General features: G+C 53.1%; 9 protein-coding genes across 9 annotated transcripts; 4 read left to right on the top strand and 5 right to left on the bottom strand.

Annotated features, from left to right (window-relative positions):
- Nucleotides 1-96: 96 nt before the first annotated feature.
- Nucleotides 97-952, bottom strand: QC761_0050370 (uncharacterized protein; the record flags this gene model as incomplete). Its single annotated transcript, XM_062872470.1, has 2 exons — nt 97-885; nt 943-952. The coding sequence occupies 2 exons, from the start codon at nt 950-952 to the stop codon at nt 212-214; spliced, it is 684 nt and encodes a 227-aa protein (XP_062733193.1). The 3' UTR covers nt 97-211.
- A 559-nt stretch (nt 953-1511) lies between these two features.
- On the bottom strand, nt 1512-2441 carry QC761_302851 (uncharacterized protein; the record flags this gene model as incomplete). The annotated part of the gene is made up of 2 exons (XM_062877426.1): nt 1512-2098; nt 2156-2441. 2 exons carry the CDS (start codon nt 2439-2441, stop codon nt 1512-1514), a joined length of 873 nt encoding a protein of 290 aa, XP_062733192.1.
- Nucleotides 2442-2609: 168 nt separating this feature from the next.
- Nucleotides 2610-3617, bottom strand: GLD2 (Glycerol 2-dehydrogenase (NADP(+)); the record flags this gene model as incomplete). The annotated part of the gene is made up of 1 exon (XM_062877427.1): nt 2610-3617. One exon carries the CDS (start codon nt 3615-3617, stop codon nt 2610-2612), a length of 1008 nt encoding a protein of 335 aa, XP_062733191.1.
- A 1516-nt stretch (nt 3618-5133) lies between these two features.
- QC761_302840 (uncharacterized protein) lies at nt 5134-6711 on the top strand (the record flags this gene model as incomplete). The annotated part of the gene is made up of 1 exon (XM_062877425.1): nt 5134-6711. The coding sequence occupies one exon, from the start codon at nt 5134-5136 to the stop codon at nt 6709-6711; it is 1578 nt and encodes a 525-aa protein (XP_062733190.1).
- Nucleotides 6712-9370: 2659 nt separating this feature from the next.
- Nucleotides 9371-10380, top strand: QC761_302830 (uncharacterized protein; the record flags this gene model as incomplete). The annotated part of the gene is given in 3 exon segments (XM_062877424.1): nt 9371-9402; nt 9410-9435; nt 9548-10380. Coding segments are annotated over 3 exon segments (891 nt in total).
- A 2535-nt stretch (nt 10381-12915) lies between these two features.
- On the bottom strand, nt 12916-13847 carry QC761_302820 (uncharacterized protein; the record flags this gene model as incomplete). The annotated part of the gene is made up of 2 exons (XM_062877423.1): nt 13620-13847; nt 12916-13543 (listed from the first exon to the last, which is right to left on the bottom strand). Exons 1-2 carry the CDS (start codon nt 13703-13705, stop codon nt 12916-12918), a joined length of 714 nt encoding a protein of 237 aa, XP_062733188.1. The 5' UTR covers nt 13706-13847.
- A 375-nt stretch (nt 13848-14222) lies between these two features.
- On the bottom strand, nt 14223-14846 carry QC761_302815 (uncharacterized protein; the record flags this gene model as incomplete). The annotated part of the gene is made up of 1 exon (XM_062877422.1): nt 14223-14846. The coding sequence occupies one exon, from the start codon at nt 14844-14846 to the stop codon at nt 14223-14225; it is 624 nt and encodes a 207-aa protein (XP_062733187.1).
- An 891-nt stretch (nt 14847-15737) lies between these two features.
- QC761_0050300 (uncharacterized protein) lies at nt 15738-16488 on the top strand (the record flags this gene model as incomplete). The annotated part of the gene is made up of 2 exons (XM_062872469.1): nt 15738-16313; nt 16369-16488. Exons 1-2 carry the CDS (start codon nt 15765-15767, stop codon nt 16486-16488), a joined length of 669 nt encoding a protein of 222 aa, XP_062733186.1. The 5' UTR covers nt 15738-15764.
- Nucleotides 16489-16645: 157 nt separating this feature from the next.
- QC761_0050290 (uncharacterized protein) lies at nt 16646-17434 on the top strand (the record flags this gene model as incomplete). The annotated part of the gene is made up of 2 exons (XM_062872468.1): nt 16646-16693; nt 16766-17434. The coding sequence occupies 2 exons, from the start codon at nt 16646-16648 to the stop codon at nt 17363-17365; spliced, it is 648 nt and encodes a 215-aa protein (XP_062733185.1). The 3' UTR covers nt 17366-17434.
- Between the last annotated feature and the right edge of the window lie 38 nt (nt 17435-17472).

Raw genomic sequence — 17472 nt, 5'->3', positions numbered from 1 at the left:
GGTCCTCCGTTGATTGGCCTATACCTTGATCTCCCCACACAGTGGTGTCCTATTGGTCCGTTCCATGGCCCCGCATCTTCCGCGTCTGGAACCGTGACACAGGAACTTGTGCGCTGGATCTCATCACCCCGATACGCGATGCCTAGCCCAACCACCATATCAGACATCCCTTACAAAACTCTCTCAAACAACTATAGCAACCCAGATCTGTTCAGAGTGCCATCACCGCCGCTAAAACCGCCACCCCCACACCAGCCGCCTGCTTCACGGCGCCGGAGTCCTTGACCACAACTACTATATCTAGGCCATCTGTAGATAGAGCCGTCGGTTGAGGCCCCGCGCCACGCGTTGTCGAAGTCTCTTCCGCCTCTACAAAACCCTCTGGGTCAAGAGCTTTCCACAAATCATCCCCAGCCCCCGGGACCACAAGGGTGTTTGTCGGGGACGTAGATGTGGATGTCGAGATCGTAGTTGCGGTGGTCGATGTAGCGTCCTCCGGCGCGACTCCACGAGTCGCAGTAGCAAAAGACAGCGAAGTGATCGGTCTGGTGGAAACACCAGGAGCCATCGAGACATACTCCCTCTCTGGACAAATCTTGCACTTCCCCTCGGGGGGGCTTTGCGCGTATTGGCCGTAGGCATAATAGCAATTCTGCTCCTGCCGCTCGCAAACGTAGCGCTCGATCGAACCATAATATACCGTTAGGTCAGGCGTGGTGTCCTTGTCGTCCTTGCACCTGCAGATGAAGCAGTAGGTGATCCACTCAAACGGGCTATCGTAGCCATCATTGTTGGAGAAACACCCGTTTCTCCAGTCTACCGAGCCGCCTCTTGTGCTGCAATATGCTTGGCATGTTGAGACCTGGTTGGGGCAGACGTTGTTTCCTGACGGGTGCACTTGTTAACGACCGTCAAGGTTACCAAGACACAAGGCAAACATACCAAAGCTCATGCTGCCTCTCCCAGGTTGAGATCGCTTGGGGGGCGTCAGACACGTCCATCCCTCCGCCTCATAAGAATCTCAGTCGAAAGGTTCCAACGATGTGGTGGCCGAAAATACTCCGGTAATCCCGTACACGGCGGCCACGAGGCCAGCGACAGATGGGAAATGCATCTTGATGTGGCGGAACAGCGATGGTGCTGAGACGAAAAGGGGTTCAAAGAAGAAAGCGCAAGACGCCAAAAATACAGCTTTCTGTGGTGACAATCGTGGGAGACTCATTCGATAGCTAAGAAGAAGCTATCGAATCGGATCCCCACCCTTACAGCCCACAGATGGATCTTTGGCGCGTTGGCTCCGCAGCAGAGGCCTTGTGCGCGGGACGCCAGGGGATAGCCTCGTTGAGCGACGAATCATCGTGATGTAGCGGTTGAGCCTCAAACTTGGCGTTGACACGGCGTAGCAATTCTCGCGACGAGAACCGAGATGCCGAAATGGCATCAGCTGTGGGCAAAAGACCTTGTATTTGAGAATGTATGGTGAAAAGAACAACGGCAGTTGCCCTGACGAGTTAAATCACTACTGCCGCCGCCACAATAACGCTAACGAGCCCAGCTGCTGTTTTCATCGCTCTAGAATCAACAACTGGTTCCTCAGTGGGCGAAGGTTGACTTGCTTGCTCCACGGTTGACGCAGGCTGACGGGTAAGGGAGGTGGTTGGGCTCTCCAAAGTTGATTCTGGCATGCTCGATGCCGTGCTTGAGGTCCCAGCTGATGTGGCAACCTCGGAGATGATTTGAAGAGGCCTGACCTCGAGACTTCCATTCGGCAACCTGGCGGTGGCGGATGCAACTGAAGAGGAGGTAATGGGGCTCGCAATGAAGCCAGAAGCGGTGGTGGCAACCTTGGTATTGCAAACGTCGTCGGGGAACCCAAGTCGACGACACATGTACTGAGCAAGAGAGCCGGAATATTCAGCAACGGGATTTGGACCCGCGTCTTCCTGGCATTTACACGTAGTGCAGTAATTAATCGACAGCGACGGGTCGTCCTCGCCCTCGTTATCGGATATACACACGTTCTCGCCGGCCCTGGTACCGCCTCTGGTGCTGCAGAAGGCCTGGCAAGTGCGAACTTGGTCAAGGCATAGGGTGTTTCCTGCAGACGAAAGTGTGAGTAATAAGTATCTCTAGGTTCACGGTGAAACAGACGAACCAAAGGGTGGGTTCCAGTCTGTGCCAGAATCTATACGGGACCGATCAGGCCGTACGCAAAACCATCCATCGCTGTGGTAGTTGATGTACCACAGATCCGTGTCTTGTGAAGTGTCTTCCGGGGTAGGGGAAGATATTACCCCAGTAATGGCGGATGCGACTGCCAACAAGCGCAGGATTGCCGTGCTGGAATGCATGTTTGTTGAGTGAGTGCTGGAGAGAGAGCAGAAGAGAGGAAGATGCAGTTGACAAAGTGAAATGAGTGAGAGACAGCACGATGTTGACATAACTACCTTCTTTACTGCGTGGAGGCTGAGGGGACCGCTAAACCCCTCAAGGGACCTCGGCCCCGCACAGGGTCTTGGTCGTGAGTTCTTGGTCGAAAAAAAAATCAATTCGCTTTCCACAATCCAACCTCAGCTTCCCAGGTTTCTACCGTAAATACTCAGCTTCAATCATTGCTCCTTCTCGCCAGGCCACAGGTCATAACCAAACGTGTCCTTCATATTCACAAACCGCACATGCCGTCCCCTCGCAACATCCTCAATAGCATTGAACTCCTTGTCGGTCAGCTCGGGAATCTGAAAGTTGCTTTCGATGCGGCTCGGCGTGGAACTCTTGGGCAGCACAATGTAGCCCCTACGAAGACCCCAAGCAAGTAACACCTGCGCGAGGTTGTGCCCGCTGTGCTTTGCCACCGCATTGAGAGCCGCGTTCTCTCTGACAGTCTCTCCTGTTGATGGCACTTGGTTCTGCGAGCCGAGCGGTGAATAAGCCGCTGGCAAGATGTCGTTCTTGAAGCAGAACTCGATGAGCTCCGTGTTGGGGAGGAAGGGGTGAATCTCGATCTGGTTGACAGCCGGCTTGATGCGCGCAAGCTTGAGAAGCTGCTCAAGACGTGGAATCGTCCAGTTGGACACACCAATGGCTCTCGCCTTGCCACTGTCGGCCAGCTCCTCCATCGCCCGCCATGTTGGCTCCGGGTTCTCGGTCAGCTCCTTGTTGATGACGTATTTCCCATCCGGCCCGATCTTAACGGTGTGATCTGGGTTCTTCTCGGCGGCGATGGGCCAGTGCACGAGGAAGAGATCAATGTAGTCCACCTTGAGCTTCTCGCACGAGTTTTGGAAGCTCCATTTGACGTCCTCGGGCTCGTGGAGGTGGTTCCAGACCTTGGTGCAGATGAAGATGTCCTTGCGCGTAACGCTAGGGTTCTTGGCGAGGAAGTCTTGGATTGCATCACCAACCTCGTCTTCGTTGAGGTAGAACCACGCGCAGTCGAGATGTCGATAGCCCACCTCGAGGGCCTTGGTGACGGCTCTGTAGGTTTCTCCCTTGGCTCCCTCGTTGGCAAAGGTGCCGAAGCCGACTGCAGGGATCTTGACGCCGTTGTTGAGGGTGTATGTCTTGGATGCCATGGTTGTCGTTGTTGTTGTCGGTGATGGTCTCAGATACTCTCCCATGATCTTTTGGAGTGTTGACAGTTGACAGTAAAAGAAACGAACAAAGCTCAAGAAGTTACATGTACCCCCTGAGTCCAACTCGGTCCAGGGGACAGCGCACAATAATAAATCCCAATCAGCGACAGTCCATCCCGCAGACTTGGAACCACCCACGTGCGCGAATTTTCGCCTCACAAGCGACCCTTCAACACCTTAACTTTTTTTTTTTGCTGGTTCGGATGAAAGCTGACACTGCACTGTGACATGTCCAGAATTCCGAGTCTGAGGCGACTGCTGACCCCTACCTCCAGCTAATGTGGTTCCACAAGGTGACGCATGGTCATCCAACGGGCTCCACACGGCCTTGTTTTGGAGTCTTGGACACGAAGAAACAAGCAGTTGACAAGAGTGACATGAGTGGCATAATGCATGACAGTGCCGCGGCGACGCTAGAACTTTTCCAAACTCCAGCCACTCAGGACCATCTCACATCTTCTCACCGCCGGCTTCCCACCATCTTCCCACTATCTCACAAGCTCCCACCACTGACCCGACAAATGATGGAGGGGGGTTAGATCGGCAACCAGCCGAGTCATGTCGGCAAGGAGCCTCAGCATTCCCTAGCGGTGTAACCCCAATTTTCCGTGCGGTTGGGTCGCACCGGACGGACAATTACGGGCATGAACCCTGGCCGCGGCTCTTGGGGCCGCCGTGAGCGCCGTGGTCGTTAACATCAAGTTCGGGGACGCGGAGGCAAACACAAGCACGGATCCGGGCCCCGCCGACCGCCCCGCTGCTGTCCCGCCTGATTTTTGCGGGTTTCCATGGAGCCGGCGATGGAGTCAATGACAACATCGATACGGGGAACACACAGGGACACGCAGGGTTGTCAGCATCAAACAACCATCAACAACGTCTGCCAAACCTCCGAGATCCCCTCTTATCAGTGGCCACCCTCAGCCACCCACCAGTCAGGCGGCGACATCTGGATACGCTCTGGATACGCTCTGGATACAAGACCCGCTTGTCATGGCTTGGTCGTACGAGTCGGGAATCCGATCAAAAGACAACAATGCGTCAATCCTGTCCTCAGGGTCTTCTTCCGCTGTTTCAGAAACCGCATCTTCGGCACTCGTAGAGCTTACATCATTGGACCCCTGTGGAGATCCCCTCAAGAGTTTTCACCTACATCTCCATTTACGACGTCATACTGGAGCACATCTTGGTGGGTTTTGGCTTGGGATGACCGAGCATGGCGCCGTTCGACGATCGTCTCCGGTCGGTTCTCGCGGTTGAGAAAATCGAAACAGACGGCCGAGGATGGTGTACGGATGGAGGACAGCGTAGTCGTGGAGGCGATATAAGAGCTTTCCCCTTCTCCCCAACGGCTGGCTGGTCTGTTTCAGTATTGCCGACATCTTGTCTACCTCTCCATCCAACCGTTTCACCAAAGCCTTTTGGAGATACTCTGATGCAAAGCACATCTACCATCTATCTTCTTTCTTCATCTTACGACTAAATTTCAGAACCGCCCATCATGTCCGGAGCAGGAGGCCCAGCGTTCAAGGACGTCGACTTTTCCAAGTCCATCCAGACACCCCCCGACTCTCCCGGCAAGCCAAAGAGCAAGTTCACACACAAAAAGACGGAGAGCTGGAGCAAGCACTTCCAGAATGGCAACAGGAGAGATGGCAGTTGGGCCAGCGTCGAGAACAAGATGGCCATCCCAACCTCGCCAGGTTCGCACAACACCATCGAGGTGCCTGCCTTGAGGTCGCCTGATGCCGATGCTTCCCAGTACATGCACAACCTCTCCGTGTCACCATCGCAGAAGGAGCGGAGACTTTCCCGCAACTCGTTCGGTGCTGCCCTCCCCATCCCTCGCTCCAAGCGCCAGTCTCGCTTGAGCAGCGTCACGTTCCCCGATGTCCAGGAGGCCCTGAGAAATGCCTCCAAGGAGAACCAGCGCCCCGGCATGCCCCCAATCCAGCCCACCAGAGAAATCCTGGTTTCTCAGGTCCAGGACGTCCAGTCCGACAAGGTTAAGCTGGCCAAGAACATGGCCTTTGTGTTTGACATTGACGGTGTCCTGGTGCACGGTGACCGCCTGATCCCTGAGGGCAAGATGGTCCTCGACATGCTCAACGGCAACAACCAGCTCGGCATCAAGATCCCCCACATCTTCCTCACCAACGGCTCCGGCAAGCCCGAGCTGGCCCGGACAGAGCAGCTGTCCAAGATCCTCCAGAACCCCGTCAACACGGAGCAGTTCATCCAGTCGCACACCCCCATGCGCGCGTTGGCCGAGTACTACAACACCGTTCTCGTCGTCGGCGGTGAAGGGTACAAGTGCCGCGAGGTGGCCGAGCAGTACGGCTTCAAGGACATCATCGTCCCCAACGACATCGTCGCCTGGGACGAGTCCATCGCCCCCTACCGCGTCTTCACCGACGAGGAGCGCGCCTCCGCCCGCCCGAGGGACTTTTCCAAGGTCAACATTGACGCCATCATGGTCTTCTCCGACTCGAGAGATTATGCCACTGACATGCAGATCATCATGGATTTGCTTGTCAGCGAGAACGGCCGGCTCGGCACCGTAGCCAAGGACCCCGTCTCCCAGCGGATCCCCATCTACTTCTCCCAGGGCGACTTCCTCTGCCCGACAGAGCACCCCCACCCTCGCATGTCGCAGGGCGCGTTCCGCATCGGGCTCGAGGCCATGTACAAAGCCCACACGGGCGTCGATCTGGAGCGTGTGGTCTATGGCAAGCCCGAGCTGGCGACGTACAAGTACGCCGACGAGGTGATCGCCTCGTGGATGGACGTCCTTCACGGGGAGGAGAGGATCCCGGAGAACATCTACATGATTGGTGACAACCCGGCGTCGGATATTGTGGGGGGAAACATGTACGGGTGGAACACTTGCCTGGTCAGGACGGGTGTTTTCCAGGGCGGGGAGAATGATGAGGAAAACCCGGCTAATTTCGGGGTGTTTGCTAATGTTTGGGAGGCGGTGACGGCGGCGTGCAGGAAGCAGTTGGGGGATGATTTCAAGTTTAAGTGGGATGATCGGGTGAATCCGGTGTTGCATGGGAATCAGTCTGCTATTCACTGAGCGATGTGAATTTTTGGGAGGCATGATTGATAGTTTTGGGGGGCGGTGGTGTATGGGTGTAGTAGATAGATACCAGCTCGCGAGGGCACATAGTTTTTGACTATTCTTTTGTTTGTCTTTCGTTTTGTGGGGATCTTGTACTTTAGATGCATGGCCTAGATGGTTGGTGTTTTGGTGTGCTCAAATTCAAGATATTTCATAAGTTTTGATGGTCGAGTGGTATTTGTGAATGCTGTGATGTGATTATACGTGTCGTGATGGGAATTGAGATGAGAGCTCCCAGTGTGAAGTGAATCGTGGAGTATCCAACAGCGAGAAATTACAGTGAGAAATCGGGCATGTCCATAGATTTTCAGGTGGCTGTTCACATGACATGCGAGTGAATGGCTTGTTTTCATGATGAAAAGATGTGTATAGACCGTTCTTATCTGAAAGACCTTCATCAGGCATTCATTGGAAATTAGGAGGAATACTTGGGTGTGCTTGAATCACCCTTTAGTCTCTCGTCTTGAGAGGATGCCTGCCCCCCATCGCACACTCGGAGCCGTGTTGACCGAATGCCCGGTTGTTGAAGAGCCCCCTGCCCGCCGAGTCCCCGCCACACGTCGAGAGATGGCGAGGGGTCCTGGACTACCTAGCCCCTGCAGACATCGAGGGGTACACATTACCATCAATTCTATTTCCATCTCTCCCGCCAATCCTCTCCTACCTCAAAAACGTCCAAGCCCTCCACCAACTCCTCCGGGCCGCCGACCTGACCGACCACTCGCTTGCGAGCATAGCGAGCAAGACCAGTTAGAACTACAGGTATGCGCATTCCCATCTCCCGGCTATCCCATCCTCTTAGATCCATCTGGCCTTTCTCATTTCCCCTCCTCCTATGATCCTGTTGCCCACAGCACACCCTCGTATGATGGTTCCTCCAACCTCGGCACCATCAGATCCTTTCCATCGATCTATGTTTGGACGACAACTAACATTCGACTGACACAGGAGCCGTCCTCGCGGGAAAACCAGAAGCAGCCAGGGTGGATGACTGCATCTTTACCATCCTTAGCATCATTATCGACTATTCCTATCCTGTGAGTCGCTTCATCTACCCCTCGTCCCATCAATTCGACTATTGAATCGAACAAACGCGTCCAATTGGCTGACTAGTTCGTCTCAACCCAGATCTAGACATATCGTTACTGCAGCTGCTGTCGAAATTTCTACATGCAATGAATGTAGAAAATAGGTGAGAACATTGTTCGATTGATTTGGGTGTTCGAGGCGGTGGCTAACAGGCCTATGCAGGTCCCTCTACAACTCTGGCATTGTTCCCCCCCATCCGGGGGGAGGACACAAGACACTTCCCACAAGCCAGGTGTCCCGGCTTACCTAGTGTGAGTTTCATCCTGTTTGATCCGAGTGTCGATGATTTTGCTAACGGCGATGGTGTTCAGTCGAACAAGCTGGCACGACCAGGCTACGGTGAACATGTTCTCGACCAGCTGTATGACGACATGGATTCGATGGGTCGGTCGGGGCATATCCATTGCCGGTCGTTTCTTCCATGTCGACTTGTTCGGCATCGTGCCATCTATCGTCTTGACCTGTGGAACCAAAAGGACATCCTACTCACAGGGTAGGCCGGGTGGTATATATCTCTACAGGGCATCTGATCCGGATTCTGAAGTCTGTCGCCCGGTTACAAGGGTAGCGGCGATCGGCTTTCAAGCCGACCGCCAGAAGCCCGACGCACCCAACCCTTAGCACGTGTTTCGCTGAGGAGACGGCAGCTACGGCAAGGTGTACAACTTTCCCATGAAACCCTGGATCACTATCAATCTTCCAAGGACGGATGAGTGTTCCGCCATCCTTGACATATCTCGGCTTGAGAGGGGTCGCTGGGCAGGCAGGTTGGTTGAATGGGAATCATGAGCGAAGGTGGAGGGGTAAGAGTCCCTTTCGCTGCATAATGTTCTTCGACAAACCGCTTCAACGTGTCCCAAACGTTGAACAACAACAACAACAACAATAATAACAACAACAACGAGGCCGACGAGAACGACGAAAAGATGTCGCACGGAGACAACAAGCCCATGAGGGGCTTTGGTGGTGGGGTGGTAAGGAGGGACAGAGGGAGGGAGATTGGCACAGGGGGCCACCAGCCGGAGCGAGGAAAAGGATGTGGGCTTGGAAGAAGATTGGGCCAGGTTAGGCGTGCCAGATGTGTTGTAAATAGTGATATCCTCTTCAGTGCAATTGTCAGGCATTGTATCTCTTTACTCCTGTGACTATTATTGTACAATAGCCATAGCTAGTTTTCATTCTTTTTCTCTATCATGTACAACAGCCACAGCTAGTTTTCATATTTCTTCAATAGTCACTATTTGGGAAAGCCAGTCTGGAGTCGTTGAGCTGCCGTGATAAACATTGTGACATTGACATTGACAAGACTGAGGGAAGTATGGCATGGAGCACGAAGACTCAAGTCTGACCCGAGGATTGTGACAGGAAATAAAAGTGGCACCCGTCGAATGCAGGTACACACTCGGTCCTTCCCACGTATAATTGCTGAGGGGAACCACCCAATCACACTTTTCCCCAACTTGTTTAGCCGTTGAACGACGACATCCAGCACTCAATGCCAAACAGTACCAGGCGACTCGTAGCCATGACCATTGGAAATCGAAGCGTGTCAACTCGGTGACAGATGTGACACCGCCGGTTATGATGGCAGTATGTATATCACCCCCAACATCTCTTTCGCCCCAAAATCCTCACCCTCCACCACCCAACCTCCTCACCACCACGATGAAGTTCCTCCTCCCACTAACCCTTCTCCTCCTAGGAGCCCGCGCCTCCTGCCCTCGCTCCCTCCTGAAAGCCCTCACCGCCGCCTACGTGGAAGCCCAAACCGTAGGAAATCACTCCTTCATCTCCACCCTCGGCCGATCCGCCCCCAACTTCCTCTACATCGAAAACAACGCCGTCCTCGGCGACCTCTCCCACTCCTCCCTCGCCGCACCCATCAATCCCGACTTCCACAGGTCGATACACGATGTCGAGCAGTGCGCTTCCGTCACTGAGATTATTGCCGCTACGCAGGAACATCCGTATGTTTTGCACACGCGGATTATCTGGCAGGCTACACCCGATAATCTAGCGGTCACGGGAATAAGCCTGATTGAATCGGTGGTTACAGACGAGGGGGACTGGCTTTTTAACGCGACTGGGACGTTGGATCTGAATAAAGGGGAGAAATGGGATGTTATTCCGCTGGCGGCGCGGGAATCGAGGGAACAGATACAGAAGCTGGGGGATTGGTATTTTGATCGGTTTGGGGATGTAGGGAGAGGGGATGTACCGTGGCATGCTGAGCCTTGCTATCGGTTGGAGGGGGGATTGCCGGCTAGGGGGACGAAGAAGGGGGAGGATTGTATCCATGTTATGCCGGGGGGGATCAAGGTGCCGTATAGACGGTATGTGGTTGATGAGGAGATGGGAGCGGTGGATGTTTTTATGGGTTTTCCTGGGTTGGATAGGACGCAGGGACAGGCGCCGATGCCAGATAGCCATCTTTTTAGGGTGGAGGGGGGGAAGGTGAGGTATTGTCATACTGTTAGTGCTTGTGTTGAGAAGGGGTGTGGGATTGGGGAGATAGAGTGGCCAGAGAGGAGGTAGAGGGGGATATACTTGGGTGGGGACATGAAAGATAAACGAGTAAGGAAACAAACTACAAATTAGGGTCAATGTCTCGTATTCACAGTCCGAGCTTTTCTTCCAGAGACGGACCCTCGGTGACTCAGTTCTATATCGCCAAAGATCACCGCCTAAACCTCTCACCCCACAACTCCTTATCGCCCCAGCAAAAAGCATCTGTGCTGTCATGATATGCCGACAAGATCTGTCGCTGTATCTCGTGCTTGCGTGGCTTTGATGCCGCTTTGGGCGCCAGCACTATACCCTCCATCTTCTCAACCCCGCCTTCACGCGACTTCACCGGCGCCCTGTCCCGCACCACGAAACAAGAATTGTTCTCCTTATCAACATCCATGGCGTCCTCGACCAACTTCAACTCGGGAATATCACCGGCCAGAGTCTCCTCCCGGTTGTCGAAATCATGCCAGATGTTCTTACCGTCGCTCCCGGCGAAGGAGACTGGACGCGACGGGACCCTCCCCTCTAGTTCCTTGACCCTGGCGGCGATGAGCAGCTTGATTGCCTGTCATCAACTAGTGTTAACAACCAAGTCCAAGGCACCACCGCATCTATTTGTTTGCTCTCCACCAACGAAGAGGCTCAGGTGTTGGGAGAATGGCCTCACTTGACCGAGACGTCTCCTCTCGCAGATCACAACACAAGCTGAACCACCCGGTATCTGTGTCCCCTTTCACAACAGCCCTGACAAGAGAAACTCACCTCCTCAAACCGTATCCTCCTCCCCTTCCCCTTTGATGAAGAATACGCAATCCCACACGCACAACAGACACGATTGCCTGACAGCTGACAGATTTCACTTACCCCGAAATAAAAACCTTCAACACCCCAGTCGTGAGATCACAGGCGTACGACCAGACACCCAACTCTTCAAGCAGGAAGTGGAAGCCGGAAAAGGAATAAGCGGGAGGAGGCGGCGTTGGGGGTATGAGCGCGTCCCAGAGGTTGTTGAGGAGGGTGGTGAGCTGGCGCTGGTGATCCGTTTTCAGGGCTGGGATGGGACTGAGGGCTTTTGGAAACGGAGTCAAAAGAAAGAACAGGGGGCCTGCCTGCGCTTTGATAGTCGAAGACAACGACAGGGGGTGGTGGGTTGGTTTGGGCGCTCAACTGGAGAATCCCAGGGAAAAGGACGGGAAGGGACCAAAGCACTTATGGATGCGTTTGGACCAGACAGCTGTGGGCTAGGTGGGGAAGGACTGGGAGGTGGAATGGGGTTGTTGGCTTGGTTTTCACTGGGTCGTCGTGGTGGATCGGGGTGGTGAATTATGACAGGGAGGCGCTGTTTGCTTGGGTGGTGCTAGCAACTGGCAGTTCACTATTGTCTGACCAAGGAATGGTATTCCAGGGGTAGCTTTCCTGGCTTTGAAGGAGTCTACCTCCACTCGGGCTTACCGGACGTTTGTGGCGGAGCTTTGTCGCTGCTGTAGCCAGACAAGAGAACATCGGCTTGGATACAGTGCAGGTGGCGTGGACCAAGGTCTGCGAGGAACGACGCGCCAGCCAGGCTCTGGGATTGGTGACACGGTGAAGATGAGGACGAAGAGAGGAAGGCTGACCTTCATCCGTTGCCCGAGGGCGATACGGACTCCGTTGACCAGAAGAGAGCGGTGATGGGAGGAAGAAAAGGTTATAAGTTGAAGAATTCTCAGAGATCAAAGGATATACTAGGAAAATTACGGTGGGACGTCAGGTGACTGAGCCCTGCCAGGGGAACTAGATTTTCCGGGGCTCTTTCCCTAGGAGAGAAGGAACATACGAGGACTCCATGTGAGCACGTCAGTGCCTAGGTCCGGTCAGGGGCGGGGACCTGAGCAGGCTCAAGCCTAGGCGCGGGGAAGGTAATATTGAAAGGCGCACTGCTCAGATGGCTCGCGTATGGCGTCAGAGGCGGGGATCGAGTCTTCTGTGTGCCATTCTTCGTGGACCGGATGTTCACTTGACCGGTCGCATTTGAGCCTCCTTACCGCGATGGCCAGATCACGGCCCATTATTGGAGATCAAAAGAACGTTCCAGTCTCGCATGCTGGAACCATCATGACACAGATCAGGGCTGCCGGGTGTGTGAACCCTGAAAACTTGTTCACAGTAGGAGGCAAGTCTGCGGAGCGCCGGCTATCTGCCTAACTGGTAGAACGGACGGGAGGGAGGGAGCCAAGAGGACTATCCGCAAATCAACCTGGCCCAGCTTTTGTGCCCTCTACATTATCCAATCCCTCACCTTGTGCTATTGTAATTTCCGCGCTGTGGTCCTTTCTGAGTTGTGAAACAGACAGTATGTGATAACATCGTGCTATTGCACTAATGAAGCCAGCTCACGGTTGTTTTGGGCTATGAGAAGATGTATTAATGAACTATGGGAGAGCATATGAGATGAAAAGTGAAGCTTGATGTCCGCCTCCAAAAACAACTCGGTTGTACATGTTTTATTGCAGAACAGATAATTTCCCAGCGCCAAACACCCACCTCGCAAAACAATGCCATAACCTCCCCCCCTTAATATCACTTCCACCACCCCTTCTCAATATCCCAGTAAACAGCCCTCTTGTCTCCATGATCCTTGTCCACCTCCACAACCCTCTTCACCATCCTCCACCCGCTATCCAACAGCACCATCTCCAACCCATTAAGTTTCTTCTCCACCGCCGCGGTCAAAACACATTGACTATACAACACCCTAATCGCCCCCATATGACTCTTAGGCAGCCTCCTCTCCTTAATCAGAAACCTGTCCATCACCGCAATGGTATGAAACGACCAGGCATTCAACCTGTACGGCAACAGCACCGTCTCATGGTACAGCTGCCGACAAACCGGCGACAGCAGCGTCATGCCTCTTTTCCAGTTTTGATACGCCGCCGGAATCCTCTGCCCGGGTCCCACCGGCTTAAGGTGAGCCGTAGGCCAGGGGTTCTCCTCCCGCCCAAATACCATGCACCCGAACCCCCCAGGAACAACATCGTACAGAGGTCGATGAGTGTTATTACTATTCGCGCCGTTGCTGATAGCCCTGAACTGATACCTTTTGAATATAACTTGGATCTGGCCGACGGATAACACGAGCTCGTAGATGCGATTTCGGAGTTCAGGGGGGAGGCGGAGGAGCGGGGAGTTGGTGTTTTGGACCCATCTGGTAAAGAAGAGACAGTTTGTTAGTGGGGAAGTTTGGAGATGGAGGACAAGGACACAGGGAAGGGAGGACAAACAGTTCTGACTCGCGGCTCCCCTCAATGGGGAGGGATCTGTGGAGTTTATTCTGGAGTTTTCGTTGTCGGGACTTGGTCAACTGCATGTCGCGGGGCTGGAGGGGTCAATGGGGGCGGGGAATGGAGATGGCGGTGATGATGCTTGGGGATGACGGGTGAATGTTGTTTTGGCTGGGCGCGGTTTGGGGATGCCAAGATGTCTTACCACAACCAAGAGAACGCTATGGCGCGCCAGACCGGGGGTAAGCGGGGCGGACAGGGGAGCAACTTCGTGTTAGTGGGTTAGGTGTGTTGCCGTGGTCCAGACTATCACGTAGCACAGACATCGAGGCATCATGGAATGGTATAAGTACCTATGATTGGCTCGATGACTCTTTTCCTCCCAGAGAGCACTCCAGTCTTGAGGTGGTCAGAATAAGTAAGGTATGTACATGATAATCAGTTGGTTCCATGGTCCTCCGCCTCATTATGCTAGTCTCTGCTTCCTGGTGAAAGAACCAACATATTGCTGAAATCGTTGGAAAACGAGACAACTTCAACGCCAGCCTGGTTGGCAAATATGCTTGCTTCCCTCCAGAGCATCAAGAATCTCCCGTTCACAGCTCAGACCTGCTCATACAGCCTCTTTCCCACATAGCGCGCCTCATCCTTCATCATCTTGATCAAGAACTTGCTCATCTCTCCCGGCGGCGGGCCCCTTGCGTTGAGCTCATCCACCACCCCGTCAACCATCTCCGGTGGGTTTTTCATGTCCCGACTCTGCTGCATCAAGTCGTGGATGTTCCACACCTCGTCCCCGAATCTCTCTCTGGTCGTATCAGGGCCATGCTGTTCGACCATGGGGAAGGGCTTGCCGGTGCACTCTCGCATGAGGAGCTCTTTGGTGAGCTGAGCGTGCTGCATACCGACGTCGGGCTTTCGGAAGCAGAAGCGGTCCCAGACAGGGTAGACGGGGGGCTCGACGTTTTTCGGCTGGGATACGGTTTCGACGGTCTTGAAGTCGGAGCAGAAGAGCCTGTCGAACTCGGCGTGGAGGTCACGTTCGACGGAGGAGGCCTTCGTTGAAGAAGAGGAGGCGTCGGGAGAAGTTGGCGGGGTCGCGTAGTCGATTGAATAGGCCTCGAATGTGTTTTCGAAGGCCTTGTTTCTAGATGAAGAGGCCTCGGCACTATCTTCTGACGCCTTATTTTGAGAAGATGAGGCATCCATTATGCAGTTGAAGGCCATTGCTTTGGTGCGGGTAGGTGTTCTTTTGGCTGTAGTAGAGGTCTACCTAAGACATTGTATTCATGTGTATTTGGCTACTGGAAGGTGCCATGCTACCTAGTGGAGCAGGAACAGAGCAGCTTCCGAGTTGATAAGTGCGATGCTAAGGACTTGGCCCATTGCTCCTGGTTTGAATCGAGAAACAAGAAGGAAGCTTGTCACGGTATAGCTCGTTATCTGGTCACACCTTCGTCTTTCACCAAGCTATCCCCTTCACGATAGTCATGGACTACCTACTCATCCATTCCGTCGGTCTCCATAGCCGGAGGCTTGACTGCCTTACTTAGGTACCTTACGCTGTCAGTAACATTGTGGTGTACTCTTCACCGTGTCAGCTCACCTTGACTTTGTCACATTACTTAAGGTACCCATGTATCAAGACATAAAGTACCTAGAGTTTATAGAAAGCATCTTGCATGAAGCTCGGCTTGCAGGAGCACTGTTGCCGCGTTTTCCGCTGACAGACACGTCGCCTGCACTTGGGCATGCTCAGTCCAACCCTCTTGTAGAGCTCCAGCTTGCCCAACCCGCTTTCGAGGCAACTGATCGTGGTTTGACAAGATTCGAATAATGTGGATGAATGCGCAGTTAGGCTTTCAGACAGCAATGGTCGTGGCTGCAGTATCGACCGTGTTGTATTGCCATTGGGCGCTACTCGCTCAACGCTCCAAATGTGAGACATTGCGACCAATTGCCGCCCATTTCCATTACACAAATCAATCAAGGTCCACAAATGGGAGTTGCTTCGAGAGTAGCGTTTTGGAAGACTCGAATATGGGTATTTGATCGCAAGTTCAAATGCTCTCATTACTCTTTGGATTTCCCAACTCTTCATTGTTCCATTTTCCTAGCCACCATATTCGGAAAGATAAAGCGATCATGAAGCCAGAACCTCTCTTTGGGTTTGCTGCCCTCATCTTACCAGCCAGCTTCGGGGCCGCATCAGATTCAGCAAAAGTATTGTACGATCAAATCCACGAGATAAACCACAACACCTCCTTGCTCCATGACACGAAAGCACCCGGTTGGGTCTCAGCACCCACCAGGAGGGGCACAACCAGCATTTTGTGGAGCTGTTTGCTGACGCTTTTCACCTGTGTCTACACGGCTCTCCACCTCAACATCCCCGAGCGAGGCATCACAAACGTTCAGCTTGTGGCTAAGAAGATCAAGTGGATGTTTATTACCCTTTTGTTCCCCGAACTCGTCTTGTTTTACGCGTCTGCGCAGTGGTGGAAAGCCAAGAAGATGGCTGACGCCTTGAGCCTTGAGGAGAAACAACAGCTTCAAATCAGCGGACCACCCCAACTCGGAACTTTTCACAAAGTCGTGAATAAGATGCTCAAGCAAAATGCCACGAGAAGCACAGGCGACATTGAGAAGATTTGGAGTCGTGAGAGCTCCAGCTCAAGCACCATTAATGATAGTGTGAGTACTAATCTACCATGTCCGGTGTCTCATCTCATGCTAACGGACCTCCCAGTGCATTTTCGACCTCAAATATGGGTTTTATGTTTTGATGGGAGGGCTCGAAGCTGAACTGGACGGAAAAGACAGTCATCTTGTCCCATCATGGCGCGCTGCTTCTAGCCCAGAAGGATAGCAAGCCCTTCAGAATACCAAGATCCACCATCTTGGACCAAACAAAAGCCGACGTGCTGCAAAAGCTGTTAGTCATTGCACAGGTCAGCTGGGTGGTCATTGAGTGTGTATTCCTCAAGGCATACGGCTTGCCTATAAGTCTCCTGGAGCTGCACACCATGGTACATGTCGCGTGTGCTATCATGTTATACTTTTTCTGGTTCGAGGTAAGGCCAATCATGGATTCCTTGCCCATGGCACCCGCATTTCAAACCTTTCGTTCTAACTAATGCGTACAGAAAACATTTGATATCAGAGGGAATCGCAAACTTGAGCATCCTAATGTTGACCTCCAGAGCGCTGATGCCCGGCTTGGGCATGTATACAAAAGCCACGGCAATCTTGCGAACTTTTCTAGCTCTGCTTTGCTCAGTCTTGAGCAGGATCACAAGGGAGGCTCTCACTATTACACCTTTTCCCACCTTTTGGAACACCTCAAAGGAAGGGTGTATCTGTTTCTCGTGCAGACACTTGTACCGGCGATTTATGGCAGCATCCACTTGCTGGCTTGGGACTTTAACTTTCCAACTCAAATTGAGGCTCTATTATGGAAGGTTTCTTCACTCGCGATGGTTCTCACAATGCCGGCATGCATTGCTGGGCAGCTTCTTATGACCGCCGTGGGACAGCTTTTTGAAGCGTTCGAGAACATCACAGTTCGAAACGACGTTCGTGACAAGCTGCTGGTCATGGTAATGCTCGTCCTGGAAGTGTTGCTATATGGTACTTTAGGTGCGGGAATTCTGTATATTGTGGTGGAATCCTTCGTCAGTCTGAGAGCCGTACCACTGGGCGTTTACTACACACCGTCATGGATTCAGATGATACCACACTTCTAAGATCTTTGGATAGGTACCTTAGCTTTATCGTTCAACATCAGAACTCGCCACTACCCACATCGAATTCTCGTATGACCATCAAGACCCCCTCGACAAAGCCTTGTTCA

This window comes from Podospora bellae-mahoneyi, chromosome 3 (assembly GCF_035222275.1).
Source record: "Podospora bellae-mahoneyi strain CBS 112042 chromosome 3, whole genome shotgun sequence".
Classification (NCBI taxonomy): domain Eukaryota; kingdom Fungi; phylum Ascomycota; class Sordariomycetes; order Sordariales; family Podosporaceae; genus Podospora; species Podospora bellae-mahoneyi.
The sequence above is the reverse complement of the archived record's forward strand: the minus strand, read 5'-3'. Positions and strand labels throughout refer to the sequence as shown.